The sequence below is a fragment of the Alosa alosa genome, chromosome 18 (assembly GCF_017589495.1).
Source record: "Alosa alosa isolate M-15738 ecotype Scorff River chromosome 18, AALO_Geno_1.1, whole genome shotgun sequence".
Taxonomy (NCBI): domain Eukaryota; kingdom Metazoa; phylum Chordata; class Actinopteri; order Clupeiformes; family Clupeidae; genus Alosa; species Alosa alosa.
The window spans coordinates 5,324,354-5,349,479 of record NC_063206.1 but is presented as its reverse complement, the minus strand read 5'-3'; the positions used below and the strand labels follow the sequence as shown (position 1 = coordinate 5,349,479).

Here is a 25,126-nt window from a genome sequence, read left to right as displayed (position 1 = left end):
GTAGGATTGTTACCGAACGTTCTGTAGGCCAAAATCAAAACACTGGTGAACGATCTCAAGACTACCAGACGCGAGCCCTTCTGGGTGCCAGATGTAATGAAGACTTAGCTAACGCTAGTTGACCCTGCAGCTGCTTTTAACGCTTTCTCCAACCATGACCCAGCACATTACGGAAACAGTGAAAAACAAAAATACCTCTCTAACCAACGCAACATATTTAGCTGAAGTTAATGATGCAGATGAAGTTTAGCCTATGCTACCTGTTGTGAGAAATATGGCCAGCTCTAAGGCCAGACTTGATATTCTTCGCTTGACAAAGACGCCGCCATCTCAGGAAGCTCCAACCATGTCCACTTAATTTGGTTCTTGTTTTAATTTTGGAAATTTACCTGCCTCCTCAGAGATGCTCATGACTACAACTGACAGCAAGTTGACAGTTGGCCTTTATAATTTGGCAACACAAATAGGAGGACACCCCAGCCCATTACTGTATTAATAACGCTTATTCTAGAATTAATCGCTCAAAACATAAACTTAAAATTTCAAGAGATTCCTGGGTGAACTTATTTTTTCATGGTTTTATGGGTTAATGTTGTCAACAAGCCATTACTTCAATTCATCGGTTCCTTACTCTCTGACAACATATGGTGATCATTTTGAATGGTTTTACAATTTATTTTCCATTATTTCCTACATACTGGTCCTTTAATGAGACAAAATAAAAGCAAATGTTGAAAAAAAGTTATAAAAGTAATGAAAGAAAAGGTAGAATAATGTTCAAGGCAGATTCAGAATTTGTAACTAAGAATTTATAGTTAGCAGTGTGTGTGTCTGTGTATGTGTGTGTGTGTGTGTGTGTGTGTGTGTGTGTGTGTGTGTGTGTGCATGTATGTGTGTGTCTGTGAGTTTCTGTGTGTGTGTGTGTGTGTGTGTGTGTGTGTATGTGCATGTATGTGTGTGTCTGAGTTTCTGTGTGTGTGTGTGTGTGTGTGTGTGTGTGTGTGTGTGTGTGTGTGTGATTGTGTGTGTGTGTGAGCGTCTGTGTGCGTGTATGTGTGTGTGAGTGTCTGTGTGTGTGTGTATGTGGGCGTCTGTGTGCGTGTATGTGTGTGTGAGTGTCTGTGTGTGTGTCAGTGCTGAAAAGCAAGTTATCCTCATGTGGCTTTGATTTAGGGGAGGTTTGCATAATTCTTCTGGCATCAGTAGCTGGAGTGAAGAGCACCAAGGTTTAAAGGAAAATTCAGGTTTTTAGCACTTTGAGTCCCTTTTCTGGTTTGTTTTGGATGAACTAGAGTGAAGGATACCAAATTTTGACGATTGGTCCTGTCACCGACTTTTCTGACTGGTTTTTGAATCGCCTTTTGACTGCTCAGTGGCTGCCAACAGGCATACTGTAGGCTACTCAAACATGTCCTAAAACAACCCCCTTAACGCTCGTTTTCAAAACTGTGCAACTCACCGAGTGGTTAGTGGTGTTCGCTGATTATTAAAAGCAAATATATCGCGAATGTATGATTTCCAGCCGCCTTATTTGCTAGGCCTATTGTGGAACTATGTATTCAGACACCTCACAACCGGGAGATAAACTTCGGGCCAATATTTGAACCTGAAGCATAGACGGTGGCGCAGTAATATCAACGTGCAATAAGTCTTCAAACAGAAATCAATGGGATTTTACAAAATGCCAAATAAAACACGACAGAAACTGTATTTCACACGCTTACTTGTTTTGGAACATCAACTAACACCACTAACCACCTCGGGTGAGTTGCACAGTTTTGAAAACTAACGTTAAGGGTTGTTTTAGGACATGTTTGAGTAGCCTACTACAGTATGCCTGTTGGCAACCACTCTGAGTAGTCAAAGGCGATTCAAAACGAATCAGAAAGGTCGAGACAGGACCAATCGTCAAAATTTCGGTGTCCACCACTCTAGTTCATCCAAAGCAAACCAGAAAAGAAAGTGCTAAATACCGGAATTTTCCTTTAAGAGAGAGAGAGAGAGAGAGATAGAGAGAGTATGTGTGTGTGTGTGTGTGTGTGTGTGTGTGTGTGTGTGTGCGTGTGTGTGAGCACCAGCACTTAAATTGTATGAAACACTCAGTAGAGCATCCCCTCCTCAGACAAAACAAAGACCCCTGGCTCTCTCTCTATCTCTCCGCATGTGTCTTCTCTCTCTCTCCCTCTCTCTCTTTCCCTCTCCCTCTCTCTCTCACTCTCTGCCCCATCTCTCTATGTCTTCCCCTTCATTTCTCTAAACATCATACAATTCATGATTAAGGGAAAAAGTGCGGAAGAGCAGCTTACCACCCCTGGCAGAACAGCAACACTAGCATAACCTAAGCACATTCACATATTAGTTCACATAATAGTTTATTAGTAAAAAGGCAAATCATTATCTACAGTAAGTGTAAGTGCTGTAAGTGCAGAGCCCTAAACGGGACATGGGGTTTCTGGTGTCATTTCTGGTGACATCTTCAATGCACACCAGACATAAAACTATTATTTGTTGCCCATGCCCCTAAGGGATAAGAGAAATATGAAAGTCCCTAAATATGAATGCCCCTAAGGGATAAGAGAAATATGAATTGAATGAAAACAATGTTATTCTGCTGACTCACCAAAGCGCGAGCAGACGGTGGTTGGCCTGCGGTGCTGGAGGCTGAAGGTAAAGCCACTGAGACAGGGGTACAGCTTCTTCACACCCTGCCCACACACACAGAGAAACATGGTTATACACCAGGGTGTGTGTGTGTGTGTGTGTGTGTGTGCGTTTGACAAGGGTACAGCTTCTTCACACCCTGCCCACACCCCTGCCAAACACACACAGAGAAACATGGTTATACACCAGTGTGTGTGTGTGTGTGTGTGTGTGTTTATGTGTGTGTGTATGGTTGGCTTTCAGGATACTCTTAATTGTACATTTCACAATTGACAGAAAATCACAAATTTCAGAAATGCTTCTAGGCAGGGATCATGGAAAATGTCCCACACAGTTTAGTTCACATGTCCTCTATGGGCCCTTTCAGTCTGTCCCTAGAGGGTTTCCGGTGTACACAATGCAGGTAGGCTACTTTCCGGTGTACACAATGCAGGTAGGCTACTTTCCGGTGTACACAATGCAGGTAGGCTACTTTCCGGTGTACACAATCCAGGTAGGCTACTTTTCTGTCCCTAGAGGGTTTCCCGTGTACACAATGCAGGTAGGCTACTTTCCGGTGTACACAATGCAGGTAGGCTACTTTCCGGAGTACACAATGCAGGTAGGCTACTTTCCGGTGTACACAATGCAGGTAGGCTCCTTTTCTGTCCCTAGAGGGTTTCCGGTGTACACAATGCAGGTAGGCTACTTTCCGGTGTACACAATCCAGGTAGGCTACTTTTCTGTCCCTAGAGGGTTTCCCGTGTACACAATGCAGGTAGGCTACTTTCCGGTGTACACAATGCAGGTAGGCTACTTTTCTGTCCCTAGAGCAGTGGTCCCCAAACTTTTTCTTCCGAGGGCCAGCTTACTATGCCTGGCTGTAAGAGAGGGCCAGAGACTCGGAGTATATCAGTAACCATAAATAGCTTAGTGCTGTGAACAACAGCAGTCTACCTTAGTTGAATATTCCATTACATTTAATCTATAGGCTATTGCAATTTAATACCATTGTTAGCTGTGTTTATATTGCCATCTTGACATATTAGTGTAAAATGTAACTCAAATTAAATAATACTAATAAAAAGACTTTTGCATTCCCAAAAGTATTAGCAGGTAGTCCCAAAAGTATATTTCATTAAAAATGTGGAACTCTTGAACTCTGAAAATGTAAAGTTCTCAAACTATGAGAATTTTATGAAGTGCTGAAGTGGTCTGAAATGACCACCATTCTAACTTTCACTCACCTGAACTTGTATACATTGTATGAACATTTGAACAAATGAGTATCCCAGAAAGTCCCAGAAATATGACTTGAATATAAGTTAGTTAGTTAGTTATTAACAATTCATTTAAAATTCATACAAAACTATGATACTAAAATATTGGCAAAATGCATTGCAACACGGATTAAAAATGTTATACAAAATATAATAAATCAAGATCAAACAGGTTTCATACAAGGAAGGAATATTTCCAACAGTATTAGACAAGTATTAGAAATAATAGAATATTATGATAATAAAAAAAAGCCAGGATTAATTTTTGTTGCAGATTTTGAAAAAGCCTTTGATAAAATAAAATGGGACTTTTTATACAAATGTTTAAATTATTTTAATTTTGGGGAGACCCTGATAGCTTGGATCAAAGTGATCTACAATGGTTCAATAAGTAAAATAATGAACAACGGATATATGTCAAAGTCAATTATACTTAAAAGAGGAGTGAAGCAAGGCTGCCCTTTATCCCCTTACCTATTTATTATAGCAATAGAGATTCTTGCAAATAAGGTTAGAGGTAATAGAGATAATATTATAGCTTTAAAAACACAAAGTTTACAATCAAAAATTTCTATGTATGCAGACGATACAACTTTTATGATTAATTCTGATAGTATATCTCTGCAAAACTTAATATTAGATCTAAATAATTTTTCAAAAATGTCTGGACTAAAACCTAAATGTAATATTATGAGACTCGGTCCACTAAAGAAAACAAATTTTACTCTTCCTTGTGAGCTACCGATCAAATTGACAGATGGTTCTATACACCTATATTCCAGAAAACATAGGAAATATTGCATTAATTCATTTTAATAATAAGCTCAGTAGAGTGTCTAAAATTCTGCAACCATGGTATGGCAATAAATTAACAATTTATGGTAAAACAACCTTGATTAATACATTGATAGTGTCACAGTTCACATACCTCATGCAGGCACTACCAACTCCTGGTGAATCTTTTTTTAAAGAATATGAGCAAAAGATATTTAAGTTCATATGGAATAATACAAAAGATAAAATTAAGCGTGTATATGTACATAACGATTATTCATTTGGTGAAATTAAGTTACTGAATCTGAAAGCCTTAAACATATCATTAAAAGCTTCCCTTATACCAAAACTTTACTTTAATAACAATTGGCTTTCAAGTCAACTCCTGCAAAAGGCTCATCCAATTTTTGAAAAAAAATATTTTCCTTTTCTACAATTGCAGAACATACATTATCCAATGATAACAACTATTTTTGCCAAAATCTCAAGATTCTTGTCAGAAGCTTTGATGAAATGGTTGCAATTTCAGTACCATCCACCAGATAACACGGTGCAAGTACTACAGCAAATGCTGTGGTTAAATTCCAACATATTGATGGGAGGAAATACAATTTTTTTTAACAGATGTTCCTAAAAGGAATTATTTTTGTTAAGGACATAGTGGAGGGTGGCAGAATCCTATCATATATACAGGTAAGACAAAAGTTTGGTGACATAGGTACATTGCAACAATATAATCAACTAATTGGATCAATACCTCAATTATGGAAAAAATACATTAAAAAATCGCCTGAATCATATTTGGTATGTAGACCTCATATGAAAACAGCAAAATGGATCGCTAAAATTAAAAGAAATATATAGTTTTTATTTGGGAAAAAATAAGATTGTGAATATACCACATAAACTTTTTGCAAGTTGGGAAGGAATGTTGGATACTCCCATACCATGGAAACAGGTATTTAGAAATGTATACAAAACAACATTGGATAGTAAAACAAGATATTTCCAATACAGATTGATATATAAATATTTGGAAACAAAAAAAATGCTTTACATATGGGGAATAGAATCATCTCCAAACTGTCGTTTCTGTCAAGAAGAAGAAGAAACAGTAGACCATTTATTTTGGTATTGTTCAACAACTGCGTTATTTTGGTTAGAAGTCCAGAAATGGCTAACTAAAAATAACATTAAATTATACATAGATATGTTTACAGTGTTACTTGGTAACCTGTCAGAGACAAATAATATACAAAATATAATTATTCTACTTGGAAAAATATTTATTTTAGATAGAACACCTAAAATTATTATTAATATTAATAGATTTAAAAATTATATTAAACTGTATTGTAAAACTGAATGTCAAATGGCATATGAATCAAAAAAAGTTATGTATGCTGAAAGATGGGCTAAACTTAAAGAAGCAGAAAGATGGATAGATTGAAGTAAGACTGGTGGACGGACAAATAGATAAATAAATATGATAAATAAGTGAATGCTTTATTAAATAGGCACACTTCCTAAAAGCAGAGGGAGGATGATATTACTGTTTTTGTTGATTATTATTTGTTGATTATTTTCTTATTTTTCATGAGTGATGTATTTTTGTATTGTCTCCTTATGATCCTTATTATAATGAACGAAAAGAAAGTAAGAAAAAGGAGACAACAAAAGAAAAAGAAAAATAGTCCTCCATTGTGGGGGGGGTGGTGGTGGGATAAAAAAAACAAAAAAACAATTCATTTATAAACTTTTAGAATACTTTGAGCACTGATGCAGTCAGCATAGGCCTCTTACATTGTTTGCAGATATGCCTACATTTCATTCCGTTTTTGATGGCAAACGCAAAACAGCGCCAAAACAACCACCAGTGGACAAAAAGAGTATTACATGTGTACTGTTAAGACTCGCCATAGAGAATGAATGGGGGAAATTGCGGAGGTTATAGTTTGACGATGTCATTGCTCCCGCGGGTGGGCGGTTGCTATATACCACGGACATGTTTTGGGGGGCCACCTAAAATGAGGTGGCGGGCCGTAGTTTGGGGACCACTGCCCTAGAGGGTTTCCCGTGTACAATGCAGGTAGGCTACTTTTCAATCTGTTCCTGGAGGGTTTCCGGTGTACACAATGCAAGTCAAGTCAAGTCAAGTCAGTTCTATTTTTAAAGCGCATTTAACATGCACAGAGTGCAACCCAAAGCGCTCCACAAACAAGACACATAACAACAAGACAAAAGATGCCGGATAGAGCAACATAGTCGCCAGTGTGCCTGTGACATCAAGACATGACAAATACATTTAAAAAATAACAAATACAAAATATGCGGACGAGCCGGATGAGTCGTCAGCCGCACCGCGGACACCAAGACATACAAGACAGACAACAAAACAAATAAAGAAATAAAAAGTAAAAAAAAAAAAAAGAAAAAGAAAATATATTTATAAAAGGGGGAAAAGTGATGTTAAAATCAGTCCAATTTCCAAACCAGCTGAAAATGTCCAAGGGCAATGATGACCCGTGAACACTGCGCACAGAGCTGTGTCTTCACAACCAATGAAATGGCAACAAGGTTCTTTAGCAACTGACCAACCAGGTGAATTCACTGGCAGTCTGGAGATAGCGTTAACGTTACGCCTTGCAGTCTGGAGATCACTGGAAGCACAGTCTGAAGTAGTGGGTGATCTTGTAGAGCCGCAATTCAGTGGATTTTTAACAACGACCGTCTGTTGCTCCGTGAGATTGCAGCTCTTCACCGTTAACGTTAGTCTGCAGTTGGCATGGCAGCTCGCAGGTCAGCAACAGCTCGGCGGCCACGGCAGATCTTTCGCAGAGTAACCTACTGTAGGTCCAGCTGTCCCAAGAGATCCCCTCGATCAGACAGTGAAGTGCAGCACCGCTCACGGATGGATGGAAGGATGTCAGAGGCCCAGCTAGGGCAAAAGCTAGCCATAGCAAGCTCCCAATGGACAAACGTCAACGACATCAGCTGACTTAGAAGCAGTAAAAAGGACTAAGAATAACACAAAAACTATAAAAAATAACGTAAATAAATAGGGAAAACATTTAACTAGACAAACCAATACAAAAAAATAAACATGACATTACATAAAATTACGAACATTACATAAAAACAAACAAAAACATGATGCCAGCGCCAGCGTCCCCGTAACCTAGCAACCGTGCAGGTAGACTACTTTTCAATGAAAATGTATCAGACTTTGCCATAGTGGCAAACATCAATTTTTCATTTTTGTTTGTCCCCAGGTTAACCATATTAGCTACCATAATGTTGTCTGTGCCACTGGAAAAGCATTAGGAATGCACATGTTTGCTTATGTAGTTGACAGGGTCTATACTGCACCGTACAGTGCATCTCTACTCTATACTGTTTCGTATACCGCACCTATCGTAATGGTATGCTGCATCATATACCGCACCTATCGTATGGTATACTGCATCTTATACTACATTGTATACCGCACCTATCGTATGGTATACTTCATCATATACTGCATTGTATACCGCACCTATCGTATGGTATACTGCATCATATACTGCATCGTATACCGCACCTATCATATCATATGCCACACCTATCATACCGTATACCACACCTATCATATCATATACAGCACATATCATATACCACACCTATCATACCGTATACCGGACCTATCGTATCATATACCGTATCATATACCGCACCTATCGTATAATACTGTATATTATGCGCACAAATCACCACACTCCATTATATCATATACAGTACTATATCATATACCACACCTATCATATCATATACAGCACATATCATATACCACACCTATCATATCATATACAGCACATATCATATACCACACCTATCATATCATATACAGCACATATCATATACCACACCTATCATATCATATACAGCACATATCATATACCACACCTATCATATCATATACAGCACATATCATATACCACACCTATCATATCATATACAGCACATATCATATACCACACCTATCATATCATATACAGCACATATCATATACCACACCTATCATATCATATACTGCATCATTATGCAGCACCTATCATATCATATACCACACCTATCATACCGTTATACCACACCTATCATATCATATACAGCACATATCATATACCACCTATCATGCGGTATACGGTTCTCATTATCATATAAAGTATCATATACGCACCTATAAGTATAATACTGTATGTTATACCGCGCACAAATCGTGGCGCAACTATTTATTCATATCATATACAGCACATATCATATACCACACCTATCATATCATATACAGCACATATCATATACCACACCTATCATATCATATACAGCACATATCATATACCACACCTATCATATCATATACAGCACATATCATATACCACACCTATCATATCATATACAGCACATATCATATACCACACCTATCATATCATATACAGCACATATCATATACCACACCTATCATATCATATACAGCACATATCATATACCACACCTATCATATCATATACAGCACATATCATATACCACACCTATCATATCATATACAGCACATATCATATACCACACCTATCATATCATATACAGCACATATCATATACCACACCTATCATATCATATACAGCACATATCATATACCACACCTATCATATCATATACAGCACATATCATATACCACACCTATCATATCATATACAGCACATATCATATACCAAATATTCCAAACTTTAGATACAGTATAAAAACCTCTGTTTCTGCAATGATATCAGTTCAAAACAATATATCTCAGCTGATAATAAACAAACAATTAAATAATTGACACACAATTGATTTATGTTGGGTAAATTGGGCCAACCATAGCTGATTCCAGTCTGGTTTAGACTCAGTGGCAGGGGTTATTTTTTTCTATTACATTGACACGTACACAGTAAAAGGAGGACTTTGAGGAGTGATGTTTTTAGAAACAGAAACAGAAAAAGACAAACACTGTAATGTCTGGATGAGGAAGAGGAAGAGCAAGGGGCCCAGGGAGAAGAGCAGGAGCAGTGAGAGGAGCAGTGAGAGATGCAGGAGCAGTGAGAGGAGCAGGGCCAGGGAAAAGAGCAGGCCCAAAGAGAGGGCAAGGTAGAGGTGTAAGATTGCGTGGTGGTGGCATTCCAAAGGTTGCAAGTGATGAAATTCGTGCCACTATCATTGACCATGTAATCAATGCGATGTTGATGAAAACATGTGGCCTAACCCTGAAGATCGCAGAGATTAGATGCAGTAATTTTGTGCTTTTTTTAGTCCCCCCCCCCCTTTTTATCTGGGCTTTTTTGTTGTTTTTTTGTTCGGAATGCTCTTGTGTGTTTCATGGATATTTTGTTGTTTACTGAAACCAATACTGTAAAACTTTTTCTGTTCCATCATACTGTAAACAGTACTTCTACTGTACCTCCTGTAGTAAACAGTAAAGGAAAAAATTAAACTGATTTGCTTTTTACTGGAATGCTTTTGAATGTGAACATAACATGTGGACATACAGTTCCCAACCAAGACATTTAGTCTAAAAATTGCATGCAAATACCTGTAAAACTGAAACATAAAAGTCTATGCAGTTTTTGTAATGTCAACAATAGCCAGTATTTTGAAACCTGGGGCCTATTGCACAAAACTAGGATAAGGGATTAAGCCGGGATATCTTGGTTATCCTGGCTCAATTGATCCATGATCCAGTTGCACAAAAGCGGGATGGGGGCAGCAGGATATGTTATGGTATAAGTTACCATGGCGACTTATTCTGTGGAGCTAGCCTGCTCCAGACCAGGCTAAGTACTACACATTGTTATCACATATACCTAGACCCACTGTCATTATTTAAACGTTTGTGATCATTAATTAACTCTTACATACTCACCATTCCTGACCTGTCATGCGACAATATGATGTCACGGGAGTGCCTAACCATTTCACGCGTGGTGGTCGCGGCACTAGCTGCAATATTCTCCTAAACAGAGGTGTTGCTGTTTGTTGCTGTTGTGAAAAGGCTATCGCTACCCACTTCACACCGTAGAAGAAGCAATGAAGCCGCTCTAGTTGCCATGGTGAATCAGTGAATCTGTGATCGGTGGCGGGGTCTATTTGAGGGAGCCGTGAGCGCGCACTTATCCAGGATAGGTTTCACCTGGCTTGATGAATCCGTGGTTGCGCATCCTGGCTTGCTCAAGCAGCAACCAATTAAGCCTGTACACTCTTGTTTCGGATTCATTGAGCGCAGCTCAGTAACTTATCCCGGATGTCTTAATTTTGCTTTTGTGCAACGGACCCCTGGTGTACTTTGATTGAATGCGTGTACCTTGTGAAGTGAAAACAAGTGTCATTCTTTGACAGAATAATTTAATTTTGAGTCAGATTTCCAGTGTTTTGGTAAAGTTAGTGTGTGCAGAGAAATATGTGTTAGTAATATAATTAACAAAATGTGTTTTTGAGAAAAAAATTATCCATTTGGCCAATTGTGTTTTCTAGGTGTGAGTCTGTGTTAAGAGTTTAGAAAAGGTATCTGAAGTATGGGTTGTTAGCGATAATGCAGTCGGCATTATCCCCTTTGGCCTTTTAGATGAGAGGACAAACAGGGAATAGATAGGAAACCCAGAGATAGAGAGGGGGAGAGAGAGTGAGAGAATGAAAGACACTAGTTTAACACTACATTTCATGATCCTTCTATTCCTTAACCTTTATATGACAATGCAAATACCTTATTTGTCATGCCAATAAAGCACTATGAACTGTAAAAAAAATAAAATAACATTGAATTGAGAGAGTGAAGGAGAGACTGAGAGAGAGAGAGAGAGAGAGAGAGAGAGAGAGAGAGAATGTGCTTTGAATTATAGAGCACAAGATAACCTGTGCAACAGGACATATCAAAACAACAAAATGAACCCAATTTCTCCATGATCCTACCCACCTCTTCCCAATCTCCTTTCTTTTCTTTCAAACTCCTCCTTCCTCCCTCCTCTCTTTACACACTCTCCTCTCTCCTAGTCTAACAGCCCAACAACTCTTTATGAGCACATAACTGTCCGTGCCTGTGCCTGTATAAAAACATGACTTTATGAGCACATAACTGTCCGTGCCTGTGCCTGTGTAAAAACATGTCTAGCCCCAAGACCTCTCATTTCCCACCACCACGATTCTCCAGAAGGATCCTCTGAGGAAGAGGAGGCCATCAGAGAGAGATGAAAGAGAAGGTGCAGAGAGAAAGAGAGAGAAGGGTGCCATGTAGAGGGAGGACATGATCTAGTAAGGATGGAGGGATGGAGTGAGAGAGAAGGAGAGAGAGAGACAGAGAGAGAGGGGGGGGGGGGTGACCATTATGACATTTCCAGACATTACTCAGAGGTGAAAAAATGAGGCTCCCCGATTGGGTGGCCAAATCCTAGAATTCCTTTTGGGTGGCGGTGAATATGTACAGTATGTGTGTGTGCGTGGGGGGGTGCATAACCCCTGTGCCGGGAATCCTTCCAATCTAATTGTCTAACGTAAATCACAGGGACATTAGACGTAATCCCTCCAATCTAATGAGTTTATATCTTTAATCTCTCGTTTGTTTACATAGACCACATGCTAGACAAATATCTATCTCATCCCATTATTTAAGCTCCAGCTGAAAAATAAAGAGATCTATTTCACTATTTCATTATATACAATCATAAATAACCAATTATTTAAGTGTACGGTTCTTAGCAGAGGCTTTTATCGAGCGAGACTTCTTATGGCATCAATAAATTTAACATTAACATTAAAATTAACAGTTTAAAGTAAGGTCATATAGCCTATCAAAAAATGCAAATATTAGTAATATAATTTAAAAAAATAACACATTTATAGTAATCTTTTAAAATAGCTATTAATCCAAGTCGCAAAATTACCTTGATTGTTCCTTTGTATTTTTTGTTTGGGAACAGTCTGACTAAAATACAGATGTCGTGTTATGTTTTAACATGTTACACATGTTTATACCTGTTTTTTTTTTTGTTTAACGTCGTGATAACGTCGTGATAATGAGCCAAATGTAAAATGTAAAAATGAGCAAAATGTAAATGTAAAAATGAGCAAAGTGTAAATTGACAACTAATTCTGTCTAAAATAATACCACAGACTTATTAAAAAATAAGCACTTAATAAAAAAAATAGCAATTATGAGTGACACAAGGCAAACAAGCTAATGTCAGAGGACTTACCGTAGAAGGTGCAGTTAATATGGGAGGCAATTTTTCTCTGACCTTGTGGTCCATCTCTAGTCCACTCTCCTCGTTCATTTCTAAGGACTTGTAGAATTAGAGTGAATACTTAATAACTTTGTTGATATTTGTTAACAGTTGGTTGACGACTCGAAAATGAAAACTCCTTTCTTACTCGGTGGCCAGAGAACAACGCATATTGTCAAGACTCATCTTCAGGGTCCCGTCGTGAGGCAGGTGTGCTCTCACTCACTCAACCTGTTTCTCACGCACTGAACTGATGCTACAGAAACGGGTCGTTTTCCTCAAGTCACGTGTAGCAGGCAGTATAGTCCGGAAAAAAGCGGTCGAATGGTACTTAAAAGGACTGGGGGAGCATATTTCACCCATTTCGTTCCCTCTGAGTATTGCTTATGTTGTTGTTTCGCCTGCACGGGCAGCACAGTTGTTCCCTAGCGCCATGTTGTTAGGAGGAGGCGCGTAGAAACCAAAGCTTGGAAACAGAGTTGGCCGCGTATGCCTTGGGACGAGGTCTGCGTCACAGCGCATCCGTAATGGTGCTGATGTTCGGAGAAAACTGAGCCAGCATTATTTTCGCACTCAATGCAAAATTGAAGTAGCCTAAGTCAAGCAGCTAAGTAACGATTAGGCTAAGTCAAAGCACGAATAAAGTCACTTTATCTGACTATCTATAACAGCTAGGGCTTGTACATAATTTTCATCACATATTTAACAGAATGTTGTAATTTAGGTATTTTTATGATGGACAAGTAGATCATTTGTAATTGTATTCTCATCAGATGAGTCTGTATTGTCTCCATTAATGTGCCTCAATAAAGATGCCATATAGTTCACTCTAACTCCTGCCTTCAAACTCATCTCAGCACATTTGCATATGCAAGTAGTCATTATTGTTAAAATATCTCTATTTTTCTGTGTGTGTGTGTGTGTGTATGTGTCATAGCTGTCAACCCTACCGTTTTTTCCGGGTTTCTCACGTATTTTGACTTTTTTGCTGCTGTCTTCCCGTTTTAATATTTTCCCGTAAATATCCCGTATTTTAACAATCTCATAACATTAGCTCTACCATCGGACTTGTCAGTCTCTGTAGCCCACTGTTGTCCTGTTGCTCCCCCTTGCCCTTTCAGCGAAAGATGTTTTCAAAGCATCGTTTTGCTTGCTTGAAGGCGACAGTGAGACTATTTAAGATGACAGCGTGGTTGTCGTGAGAGCACGATTCAGTGGCACCAGCATAGTGTATACACTGTGTGTATCGGCCTATCAGGCTACTCAGCTACGAGTAGAGAAAGAATTCCCCCTGTTGGTATATTCACTCCAAGTTGGCCTACCATAACTTCCAAACTCTGCACTGTAGCCCATAAACTGCATGACAGGCAATTTATATTTTTTCTCTAAAATAACCAAATGCATTTGTTCAACTATGAAGAAGAATTACGCATAGGCTACTACGCACACATTTTGTTTGCGCAGGAGAGAGAATGACACAGGGGCATCGATTACAGAACTTTAGCCTTGTTAGGGCTGTATAAAGTTGACCAAATTAATATAGGCTGTTGTTAGGCGAAAATAAAGTATAGGCTACTTTGTTGTATTGTTTAGCTGACCAATGCACGATTATCTCTCTTTTTCTGTGTTTGTTTCCTGGTCACAGGGCTCTCTGATATTCTCTTTCTCTTTCCACACACACCATCTGCGTGCCATGTGTCCCAGGCACACCCATTCAGGAAGGACATCACCATGTAGAGCGTTTCTTTCACAAGAGGCCAGGAGCAGCGCTTGAACACCAGCCCAAGAGAGAGATAGATACACACACACACACACACACACAGAGAGAGAGAGAGAGAGAGAGAGAGAGACTTTATTGATCCCCAGGGGAAATTCAAGAGAGGCCATAACATGACATGCTGTGTTGCGTAACACAGCAGTGGTAAAGCGCTGTCACCCTGCTGAAAATCGCACTGTGTGCAGCTCAGAGGACAAGGGTGTTGATGAATCTGTTTACATGCCACCTTCTGTTCAATAGACTCTCTCTCTCTCTCTCTCTCTCTCTCTCTCTCACACACACACACACACACACACACACACACAGAGAGAGGTAGAGAGCTTTGAGCTTCTGCTACTGCCTCTGACTTTGACCTCTGGTCTAACAGCAGATTAAATCCATATGCATTGCCTGGCCTTTCTTGCAGACAGTCTCCAAATGAGGGAGTTCACTTAGTGCATATTAGATTTAACCCATACAGGAACTTCAGGGTACAACCATATGATTCCCTTATTTAGTTCTGCGCAGGACTTGAATTAGCAACCATGCAAGCAATGTACAAAGTATAGTTTAGTTCCTAACTGTATTCAGAGGTTGTTTGAAATTATAGGGCTCAGTTTAGAGAAGTAGTGTAGTGATCCTTACTATTTATGTCAAATACACACTGGCAAAACAAGATTAACAGGCGAGCCACTTACAGTACTTAAATTAGACAAATCATTCAGAATTAAAAAACAAAAAACTTTTATTTGTCATTTTCTAAACACTACCATTGAAATACACACATTTTTGAAGGTGTATTCCAACACTTGTGCCCAATGATGGCTTTCAGAGTCATTCAGAGCTTTGTTATTGTAAAGAGAATTCAGGTTACTTATACTTATACTTATTTAGGTTTGTATTTTGGTGTGCCCAGCAGAGGATGATTTATGGAGAAAGATCTAGAGGAAGTGTTTGAGCAGGAGGAGGATTGGGCAGGACAAGGAGAACAAGGTGAAGGAGTAAGGGTCAACGCATACCTAGCCAATAGCTGGATGATTGATAACGTCTGGCCCATCAATGGCCTGTCAATTTCTGTGTCTCCAGTCAGTGTGTGGTGTATCAGAATCAGAATCAGCTTTATTGGCCAGGTTTGCGTAAACAAACAAGGAATTTGACTCCGGTTAATCTTTCCTCTCAAAGTACAACACTCATTTAACATATAAAGAATACAAACAGAAAGGTCAGTAAGAAATATAAAAAAAATACTGATATAGAAATATATTTAAAAAAAAAACATAATAGTAACAATAAGTGTATGTGCATGATAAATAGTATGAAGAGCAGTATAATATGGCTATGTATAAGTTGTATAACATTTAAATAAATAATAGAACACAGGATAGGGTGGTGGGGGTAGTTGGTGATGTCCGCCTCCTTGTTGCATGGTCATAGACACCACAACAGGCACAGTCACAGAGACAATATACAAATGTACAATTACAATTGAAGAGAGGGAAGGAATAGTGCAATATCAGAATAGTCTGAGATAGTCTGTACACAACACTGGCATCACAAAATACCTCTGTCAGCTTGTTTGTGACTGATTGAACATGTTGAAAGCAGTGTCAGAGCTGTCGGGAAAAGGGTTACTCTGATTGGCTCTTTAACTTGCCTCCTTGTTGCTTAGAAGCATAGTGTAATGATCAGATATTCCAGTAGGGAGATCCAGTCCTCTGGATGAATGGATCTAATAAGCAGTGTTATCTCTCTTTTTTTCTCCTTAGCCTGTTGCTTTCCCTCACGACCAAAACACCAAGGACTGACAATGCCAGTGTCATTTGCAATTTATTATCAAAAATACACTTTGATTAAAAGTCGCATTAAATTAGGGGTTTAAAATTCTGTTGTGCTGTTTTAAGTGACACACACTTAGTGAAGGTGGGTCATTTTTAACCTCAGGACAAGTAAACCATGGGGAGTACAGAAGGTTACAGACAGCAGAATCGTGCTGCTACTGCCCTCTACTGGAGAAAAGGAATATCACCCTAATTTAAATGATGCTGCATGATTCAAAGTGTATCATGCAAGAACATAAGGTACCATGTGACATACTGTATGATGGGCATTGAGATGACGCACTAATGCTTTGTTTGCAAAGCAGTGTTTGTGCTTTGGACCTTGTTTATGGTATTACATTAGTCAATATTATTATATTAATTGCAGTAGTATTATAATATTAGTAAATATGTGCCAGAAAACCCAGGTTTCCAGAGATGGGGTGATTCCAATGAATCTGGAGATGATGAGTGGGCACAGTAGTGCAGTCAGAGGGGTGGCAAATGGGGCGGCTGCCCACCATGGCCCTCCTTAGAGGTGAGAAGGGTGTTTCCGTTAGAAGGGCAGGTTTTTATGTGACTTCACTTCACTGACGTTTTACCTCTAAATAACTTAGTTACTTTAACTAACTCTGAAATAATGTAATCAATGAGGATTAGAAATAAAGCTGTATGCTGCTTGTGCTGGAAGTATGCTATTTAACATGTGTTACACTTTGTAACCTAACGGGGGGCACTGAATAAGATAGCTGCACAGGTGAGAATTTTAGTATGTGTAGTTTTCCTCATGCCTGCTGAATGTCAACCAGTACATGGGTTGTTTCCTGGAGCAGAGCAATAGGCTGTTTTGTAGTGATAGTTGACACTCATCAGTAGACATTTATTTTCTTTTTTTTCCACAAAATGTCAAGTTGGTGTCGTTAAATTTCAACCAAACCCATGTACTTTATCAACATCATGCATTTACCCAAGAATAAATAAATACATATATGAGATGACACATCACTTGCTAGTTTGTTATTTTGTCAAAGCATGTCTCTCAACAAGAGAAAAAACAAATACAACAAGAGTTTATTTACTGTAACAGTTTGCATTGATACAATGATGCTTCAGTGAAAATATAACATCAAATAATTCCATGCTAATCACAAATATTTTTCATCAAAACATCTCAGTGTTTTTTGTATGTTAATTATCAATATTTTCTATCAAAGCAGAGGGGTGTGTGAACAGCAGCGAGAAAAAGCATCAGGCTTGCCTGGTGTCCCTTTAAGATGGCGGATCCTCCATATGAACGAGCAGAGGAAGTGTAAGTGGCTAGGGAGAGGGTGAAGAAACTAGTTTCGGAAATCGGAAAGGGCCTATGACTCCTCTGCAGACTCTGGTGTTCCTGGATTAGGAGCTCATGTGATCAGGCACAGGGACACTTGAGGAGTCAGTAGACTAAATGGCAAGCCCAGGGTAGAGTGGCTGAGTGAATGTTAAGTAGAATGTGTGCAGGTGTGTGTTTGTGTCTCAGAGGAAACACTGTAGAAGGACAGAGTGCCTGTTGGCCAGTCCAGGTACATTCTAGCTGTTACTCAAAGTCAAGGATCCTCGAGGATTCTTGCTTGGTAGAACTGAGCCCGGCCGAGTCAAATCCTTCAAGGCTTCTTCTTAGCATTCGGAAAACACACAATTTACTAGTTGCACGAAAGGCTCTTGGTGAGCTTGTTTGTTTCTTGTAGAGCCAGGTGTGTTTGAATCTGAATGTAATTACTGTCTACACAGACCCGGTTGGGTGTTGAACCTAGTGAATCACATTACAATAAAGAAGGACATGTATGGTATACACTAATTACATTCGGAATAGCGGCAGGTTCAAACACCACAGGAAACAAACAAGCTCACGGAGAGCCTTTCGTGCAACTAGTCCTTGGAACAGACTAGCGAATGTGCAGGAAGCTGCAGGTGTGCGTTATTGAAAATCATGTCTCATACCTGCTTCTTTTTGAAAAACAATGAATGCGCCACTGTCATACTCCCACGTTAATGAATTAAATTATGAAATACATGCTTTATTCGTTTGCTATAACAAATCGCAGAGCAGTCGTAAAGAGAAACATGTACTAATTAACTCACAATCACACTGGTTGGAAAAGATTCAAATACCCTTCCTAAATGCCTTCACACGATTATGGTGTGAGAGTTCAAAGTTGTCAAAATAACCTGAGCTCATACTTCATTTAGGCTACTTTACATAGTGACAATAAAGACAATGTTTACATTTAAATACATAGTAAACTGCCTTGTTTAATACAGATTTTAAATCCTCCATAAATGTGCGCACAGAATTGTGGGTGTTCCGAGAACGCTGAGGATACACACACATGCATCCTCGAAAATTCGGCAAAACAAAGGACTTCGTCCTTGGTAGAATCTGGTAGACTTTGATGGATGCTTGATATTGGAACAGTACTTCGGCGGACGTGACTTCATGAGTTCGGCTCTAACCGACAGAGCCCGACATTCCGAACACATCTGCAACCATTGTAGTCTGAACTTTGTTGGTTGAAACCAACATCGTTCAAACTAACAAAGCACTATGTAAGTACGACGGTTTTGGGAAACAGTCGTAACTTACATGTTGGTTAGTTGAACGATGCATCGTACCACGTTAGTAAAAAGCTAACCTCCGTAGTTGTACGGGAAACGCACCCCTGAATGAGTGAGTGAGGGAGAGAAAGCAGAAATGAGAGAGAGAATTATAGTGCAGTGTAGACAGTAGTATACAGTTTGTTTGCAGAAGGTGGTTTAGAGTAATATAAATGAAATATAAATATGTGCAGTATCTTAGCAGTTACCTTACAGTAAGAGCAGAATAAATATGGATATGTAATATGAACAATGTTGAACAACATGTTGTTGTGTAAGTGCTTTGGGTTTCACTCTGTTCTAAAAGCGCTATATAAATGAATACTTTACTTTATGATTGCCCTTCATTTCACTGGAATATTTTCATGCCTTTATGCAGCATTTTTCCAATGTTGCCCTTTTTATGTGTTTTCATTGTGACACTGAAAACTGAATACTGTTACCACACACAAGTATTTCATGATATTTTAAATGCACAGATACAGTTTACAGATACTTTATTCCATTATTATTAAATGCACAGATACAGTTTACAGATACTTTATTCCATCAACCCCTTATGATAATACAAGCATGTCAACTGCTCCATCTAGGAGCCCAACAGTGAGGCAGAGGCGCGGTACAACAACGCCCATAGCCGGATCCGCGTTGTTGTGGAGAGGGCCCTGGGCATGTGGAAAGGTGTGTTAGCAAATCCACTGGTGGCCTGAAGCTCCATCCTGCAAAGGCGTGCAGTGTAGTTTTGGTGGTGGCGCTTCTGCAACATGGTCCTTCAGGATCACATCCCACTGCCGGCTGATGAGGAGCTGTTAGTGGAGGAGGTGGAAGAGGTCATTCCAGTGGCTGCTGCACACCTTCCTGCTGGCCTGGAAGCACACTGGGAATTAGTTGCACATATGTTTGGCCCCTAAACACCCAAACCCCACAATTCCCTGCCACATTCCCTGTTTTTTTCCCTTTTGTTTATGTTTTTACATTTATTTTAGTTTGGTGGGGGTGAGGGGGTAAATGTACTTAACTTTCCCACCATCACTTTCTCCCCATGATCCCTCCCACACACACACATGTTTCCTATGAGCCATGACATCAAAATACATACACAGATTGAAAGGTCACAAAGCAAAGGCAACTTACCATTTTTCCGCCTCCCATGACAGGCCTACCCATCCCTGGGCCATGAAGGGCAAGTTAAATCAGTGAAAATCATGTCACATTTTGACACTGACCACAGCATTCTGCATGCTCACTTATCCGCCAAGTCCCAGAGGTCTTAAAGTTCTCCAAGCGAGAGGCTACTCAACTTCACAGCAGCATTCTCCAATGTCATTGCACCAACATAATTCAGCTATGTGTTCAAATATCAAGATCATATAATAACTAAGAGTAGCCTAACTTATACACACGCTAAACACAGCTTGTGATCAGACAAGATCACAAGAACACAAACCCCACTCCACAGGCATAGTCTACTCACCTCACACCCATCGACTCAGTCTTGAACCCCTGACCTCTCTCATGTAAAGCACACACGCTACAGTCTCTGCCACAGCACAGTCACTTCACCACATCATAATGGGCTGTAGAGTCCATATACCGTTAGCTATGTGTATGATTAGCAGATGCTTCATCCAAACACACTTAACATACGACTACAATGTAACATTATCCTTTTATAACAATTACAATGCTAGCCTCACATAACAATACCGTTGGCATTCAAAAGCTTTATCACCAGATAACTTAACGGGTGTTCGAAAGAATCTGTGCTGACACATTAGCATTAGGCTACATGTAAATTCACGAATAATAACAACACAGATGTCACCATAACACTTCACCACAGGCCGCTCTGTTGTAGGCTAACTCCAAAACACTTCACTTTCCACTGTACCACATAACGTTGTCCAGTAATGTGCAATCGTAGCAAACCTCCAGCAATGCTATGTTATGGTATCCCACAGCAATGTTATGGGATTGTTTAATGGCTACCTCTATTCCATCTGTCCACTGCGTGTTCCGTCATCAGGGTTACGTCGTCTCCAGCAACTATGGTTCTTACCAGGGCTCTCAAGTTTTGAAGTTTGCAAGGAGTAAGACTTTGTTTCTTTGTTTCTACTTCTCCCCCCTGATTGAAGTACATGAAAGTCCTATGTCTGCATGAACTACTCGTGGCGCCACGCCCCCCTCGATCAACAGACCCACCCTCCCCATGTCCCATCAACCCAGCTTCATGAGAGAGCACAAATTCCATTATTTCAAACACACTGTTTTATTTATTCTAGAACCCTATAGTAAATAATAATAAATAATAATAACGCATCACTGCAAACCTCAATCTGATGCAGGTTATGTAGGCCAGCCTTTCTCAAACTTCTTTGACCTGAGGCCCAGTCATGGCAGACTTTGGGGTCATAGGGCTCATCTACATGTACCCAACCCCACTCCCTCCAAATCAAATTGTCATTATCATTATCACAATCATTATTATGCCTAGATTGTTATACATGCACTTTCACTTAAATGTTTTGTGACATGCACATCAGAGGACTGCTTTACTAATGTAAGATGTAATTAGTTTAATTGCTTTTGCATGGTTGCATGATGCTTGCATAAGAAGAATACTTCTCAAAACAGCAACAATTATATGGGTGCTATTGTTTTGGGATGTTTACCTCATGCAAGCATCATACATTGGTAGGAAATGGAGAAAAAAATACATGGTTTTTAATGAAGTTTAATTTGAATGCCTGAATGTAAGGATTCAGGAAACACAATAGCAGCTTTTTTGGCGAGCAGATAGGCGTAAATCACTGATCTGTTGATCTTTAACAGATAGAAAGAAGGCTACAATAGCTTTTGGCCACGTTATATTCAAATTTGACTATACAATACTCAGTGCAGTGTATTATACAGTCTCTGCTCTGTTTCTATGGAAGTTCAGACGTTCAGAACATTGCAACATTGTAGCATATGACGGAGGTGGCTTTTAGCTAGATGGATGACAGCAGGCTAAGTAAAAGCGATGTTTCAAAGCTAAAGTTCATCAGAATCTTAGGATACGCCTGCTTGACAACGGGAGGGATAGAACTAACGACTGGCCTTTGGCCGTAGCAACCATCCATTTAGAACTAGTAACGGCAGTTTGTCCTGTGAGTTGAGAAATTAGTTGATATGTGTTGGAAGAAATTAGTTCTACAAACAAGACAGTTTTAGCGATTAAAACATTTAAATTGTAACAGGAGATGAACACAACACAAGTGGCAACAGTGGAATAAGCGGGATAATGGACTCCACGGTGGCAGAAGTTAATGCACTACGAGGTTTAGACGACGGAGACACGCTCTTAAGAGGGTTTTCTACGATTCATCTCACGATCGTTCGTTTGGTTTTTCCGACTGTTTCCCGAACATGCTCGTAGCGTGAGTTGTAATTCCTCTGTCCTGTTGGTGACCTCAGTGAGAAGTACTGTAAAGACGCTCTTAGCCGGTAACGAGAACTCTGGAGCACTCGTAGATCTACGAGTGTTTTCACGATGTTCTTAAGCTACGATGGTTTCGGGAAACAGTCGGCAAATCTTAAGACATTCGTAAGAGGGACTTTACGATGCTCTTAGGCTTAAGATGCTTTCGGGAAACTGGGCCCTGGTTCTTACTACATACTACAGGTCGAGAGGTGTAGCTGTAACTACACAACTTTACGATAGTGGTTGCGAACATTAATTGCTACTATGGTTTTGGGAAACACTGACGCAGAGTAACGATGCATCGTACTATGTAAGTTCCACCACCATAGTTCACACTATCGTTTTGGGGAACAGTTGTATCTTACTTACATAGTTGCAACCATGTTAGTTGCTACTGTAGTTAGCAACGATGCTTTTGGGAAACACACTCCAGTCTCTCATCACTCAGAACACACACTCTCTCTTTCTCTCTCTCGCTTTCTTTTTCTCTCTCTCGCCATAAATGAGTGATAAGGTCGGTTATGTTCATTTGTTTTGTTTTTATATTCAAAGTTTGCTCCAGTGATTTTAATACAAGTATGTTCTTAATGAACTTTCATTTTAACAATGCAAACAAACTTAGGCTTTATGCTTTCTATGAAGCCAGAGGGTAATTAATTAATGGACGTTTGTATTGGTCAGAGGTAACAGATTTCAGCTCCTGATGTTTACATTGGCTTGTTTGCAATTCATCATAGCCATCACTTCCTGGTGGATCCCCATCTCAAATGCCACAGTATGCTCACCACCGTTCAGGGCACAGGGATTATCTCTCCTTTCCACTCCAGTCGGTAAGGTGGCAAGTATCTTCTGCTATCTTCTTTAGGTTAATGGGTCACTTTTTATTTGATTTGTCCAAATATATACAGATGGTCAGGCTGTAAACAGTCTGAAACTCTGTTAACTACAATTTGTGTGAGGTTCATGAGTTTGGTTTGCTAACGATGTTGTGCGGATAAACTGAACTTGAATTTCAAATAAATAACCACCTGTAATCCTGTAATCTGATATATAGTCTAGTGTTGACTGTCCTGACTGTCTGATAGTAAGTGAATTTAAAGCACTGATGATATGCTGCAAAAAGAGTAAAAACTCTTTTTTAGTTTTAGTTTCAGCAGGTGGATGTTATTTAAGTGTTTAAGATGAAAGTAAACAATGTATGGCTGTATAGTTCTGGATGTTGTAAATGTGTAAATGGTCGGTTTAGGAGATTGGATGTTCTCTTTTATGAATGTGATTTGCGTCACATTTCTTAGGCACAGCTTCCTCCTATGGTAGAAATACCGTAGCCAGAGAACAATCTCATATACAGCATGTCTCTGCTGTGCATGAACATGTATAAAAAAAGGGTAAGGGCTGAGCTACACCAGGCACGTAACTGAAGCGTTCCGTTCGCACTGCGTCTGCTGCAACAATTAGCTTCCACTATAATCAATGGAGGTAGCTAGACCAGACATGATAGCGGCGCATACGTTCGAAAAAAATAGACCATCTAACATGGCTTTTACGCGTCACGAACGGAACGCTTCAGTTACGCGCCTGGTGTAGCTTCGCTGTAACACTTTACTTGAAGGTATCTACATAAGAGTGACATGACACCCTAACCCTAAACCTAATCCTAGCCCTAATCCTAATTTGTCATGACAAAAACCGAATGACACTTAATTACAGAAGTGTTATGTCATAAATGTTTATGACACGTTCATGACAGTTGTATGCCACTCTTATGTAGATACCATCAAGAAAAGTGTAACCAAAAACAGACTCAAAAGAGATCAGAGTAGACTGGGCTGGCAGCAAGAGAAAGCTCATCAGAAACAATGCAGCATCATTTGATGGACGTGGTTCATGCCTTAATTATGATATTAGACCTCTGCAAGATGACCAATCAGTACATGAATATAAGGTTTCCTGTCATTAGTTCCATTATCTTTTGGATAGAGTTTCCTGGGATCTGATTTGAGCAGTTTAAAAACTTGTGAGGCCTAGTGGGGCCACTCTTAGTTTGCGTGCAACACACCAAGTGAATATTTGAGACAAGAGCATGTATATAAGATCTGCTGTTCCAGCCAAAAGTTTGATATTTGAGCTGGACAACAGCTCGAGTCTCACCCCTCACTTCCATGCTCCTGAAGCAACAAGTGACATTGTTTACTGGTCGTTCTGAGTTTCCCACCCATTTACAGTGCCAAGACTGTGTACTAACTCCAGAGGGTTTGTCTAGTTTTTTAGTTGGGAATCTGCTTTGATTTATAGGGAATGTTTGTTAGTGATACTAACAGAATCATTAGACTTTACTTGGCAGTATCGACATAAGAGTGACATGACACTGTCATGAATGTGTCATAAACAAGTCATAGTGCATTTTTAAATGCATGCTTGTTGCCGCCCCTCGAGTTGGGCCATTACACTGTTCTTTGCCAGACCCTTAATCTTTCTAGATT

General features: G+C 39.6%; 1 protein-coding gene and 1 long non-coding RNA gene across 2 annotated transcripts in view; both read right to left on the bottom strand.

The window, feature by feature from the left end:
* The window catches only part of LOC125312022 (probable E3 ubiquitin-protein ligase HECTD2), a 51,900-nt gene extending 38,487 nt beyond the window's left edge, over nt 1–13,413 (bottom strand). Inside the window, exons 1-3 of the mRNA XM_048270471.1 lie at nt 13,122–13,413; nt 12,947–13,033; nt 2,621–2,705 (exon numbers count right to left, since the gene is read on the bottom strand). Coding sequence (XP_048126428.1) covers nt 2,621–2,705; nt 12,947–13,024 — 163 coding nt within the window. The 5' untranslated portion in view covers nt 13,025–13,033; nt 13,122–13,413. The remainder of the gene's footprint in view (nt 1–2,620; nt 2,706–12,946; nt 13,034–13,121) is intronic.
* Nucleotides 13,414–19,955: 6,542 nt separating this feature from the next.
* On the bottom strand, nt 19,956–20,835 carry LOC125312037. The gene is made up of 3 exons (XR_007196560.1): nt 20,655–20,835; nt 20,315–20,349; nt 19,956–20,046 (listed from the first exon to the last, which is right to left on the bottom strand). It is a non-coding gene; the product is annotated as an uncharacterized LOC125312037 (long non-coding RNA).
* Between the last annotated feature and the right edge of the window lie 4,291 nt (nt 20,836–25,126).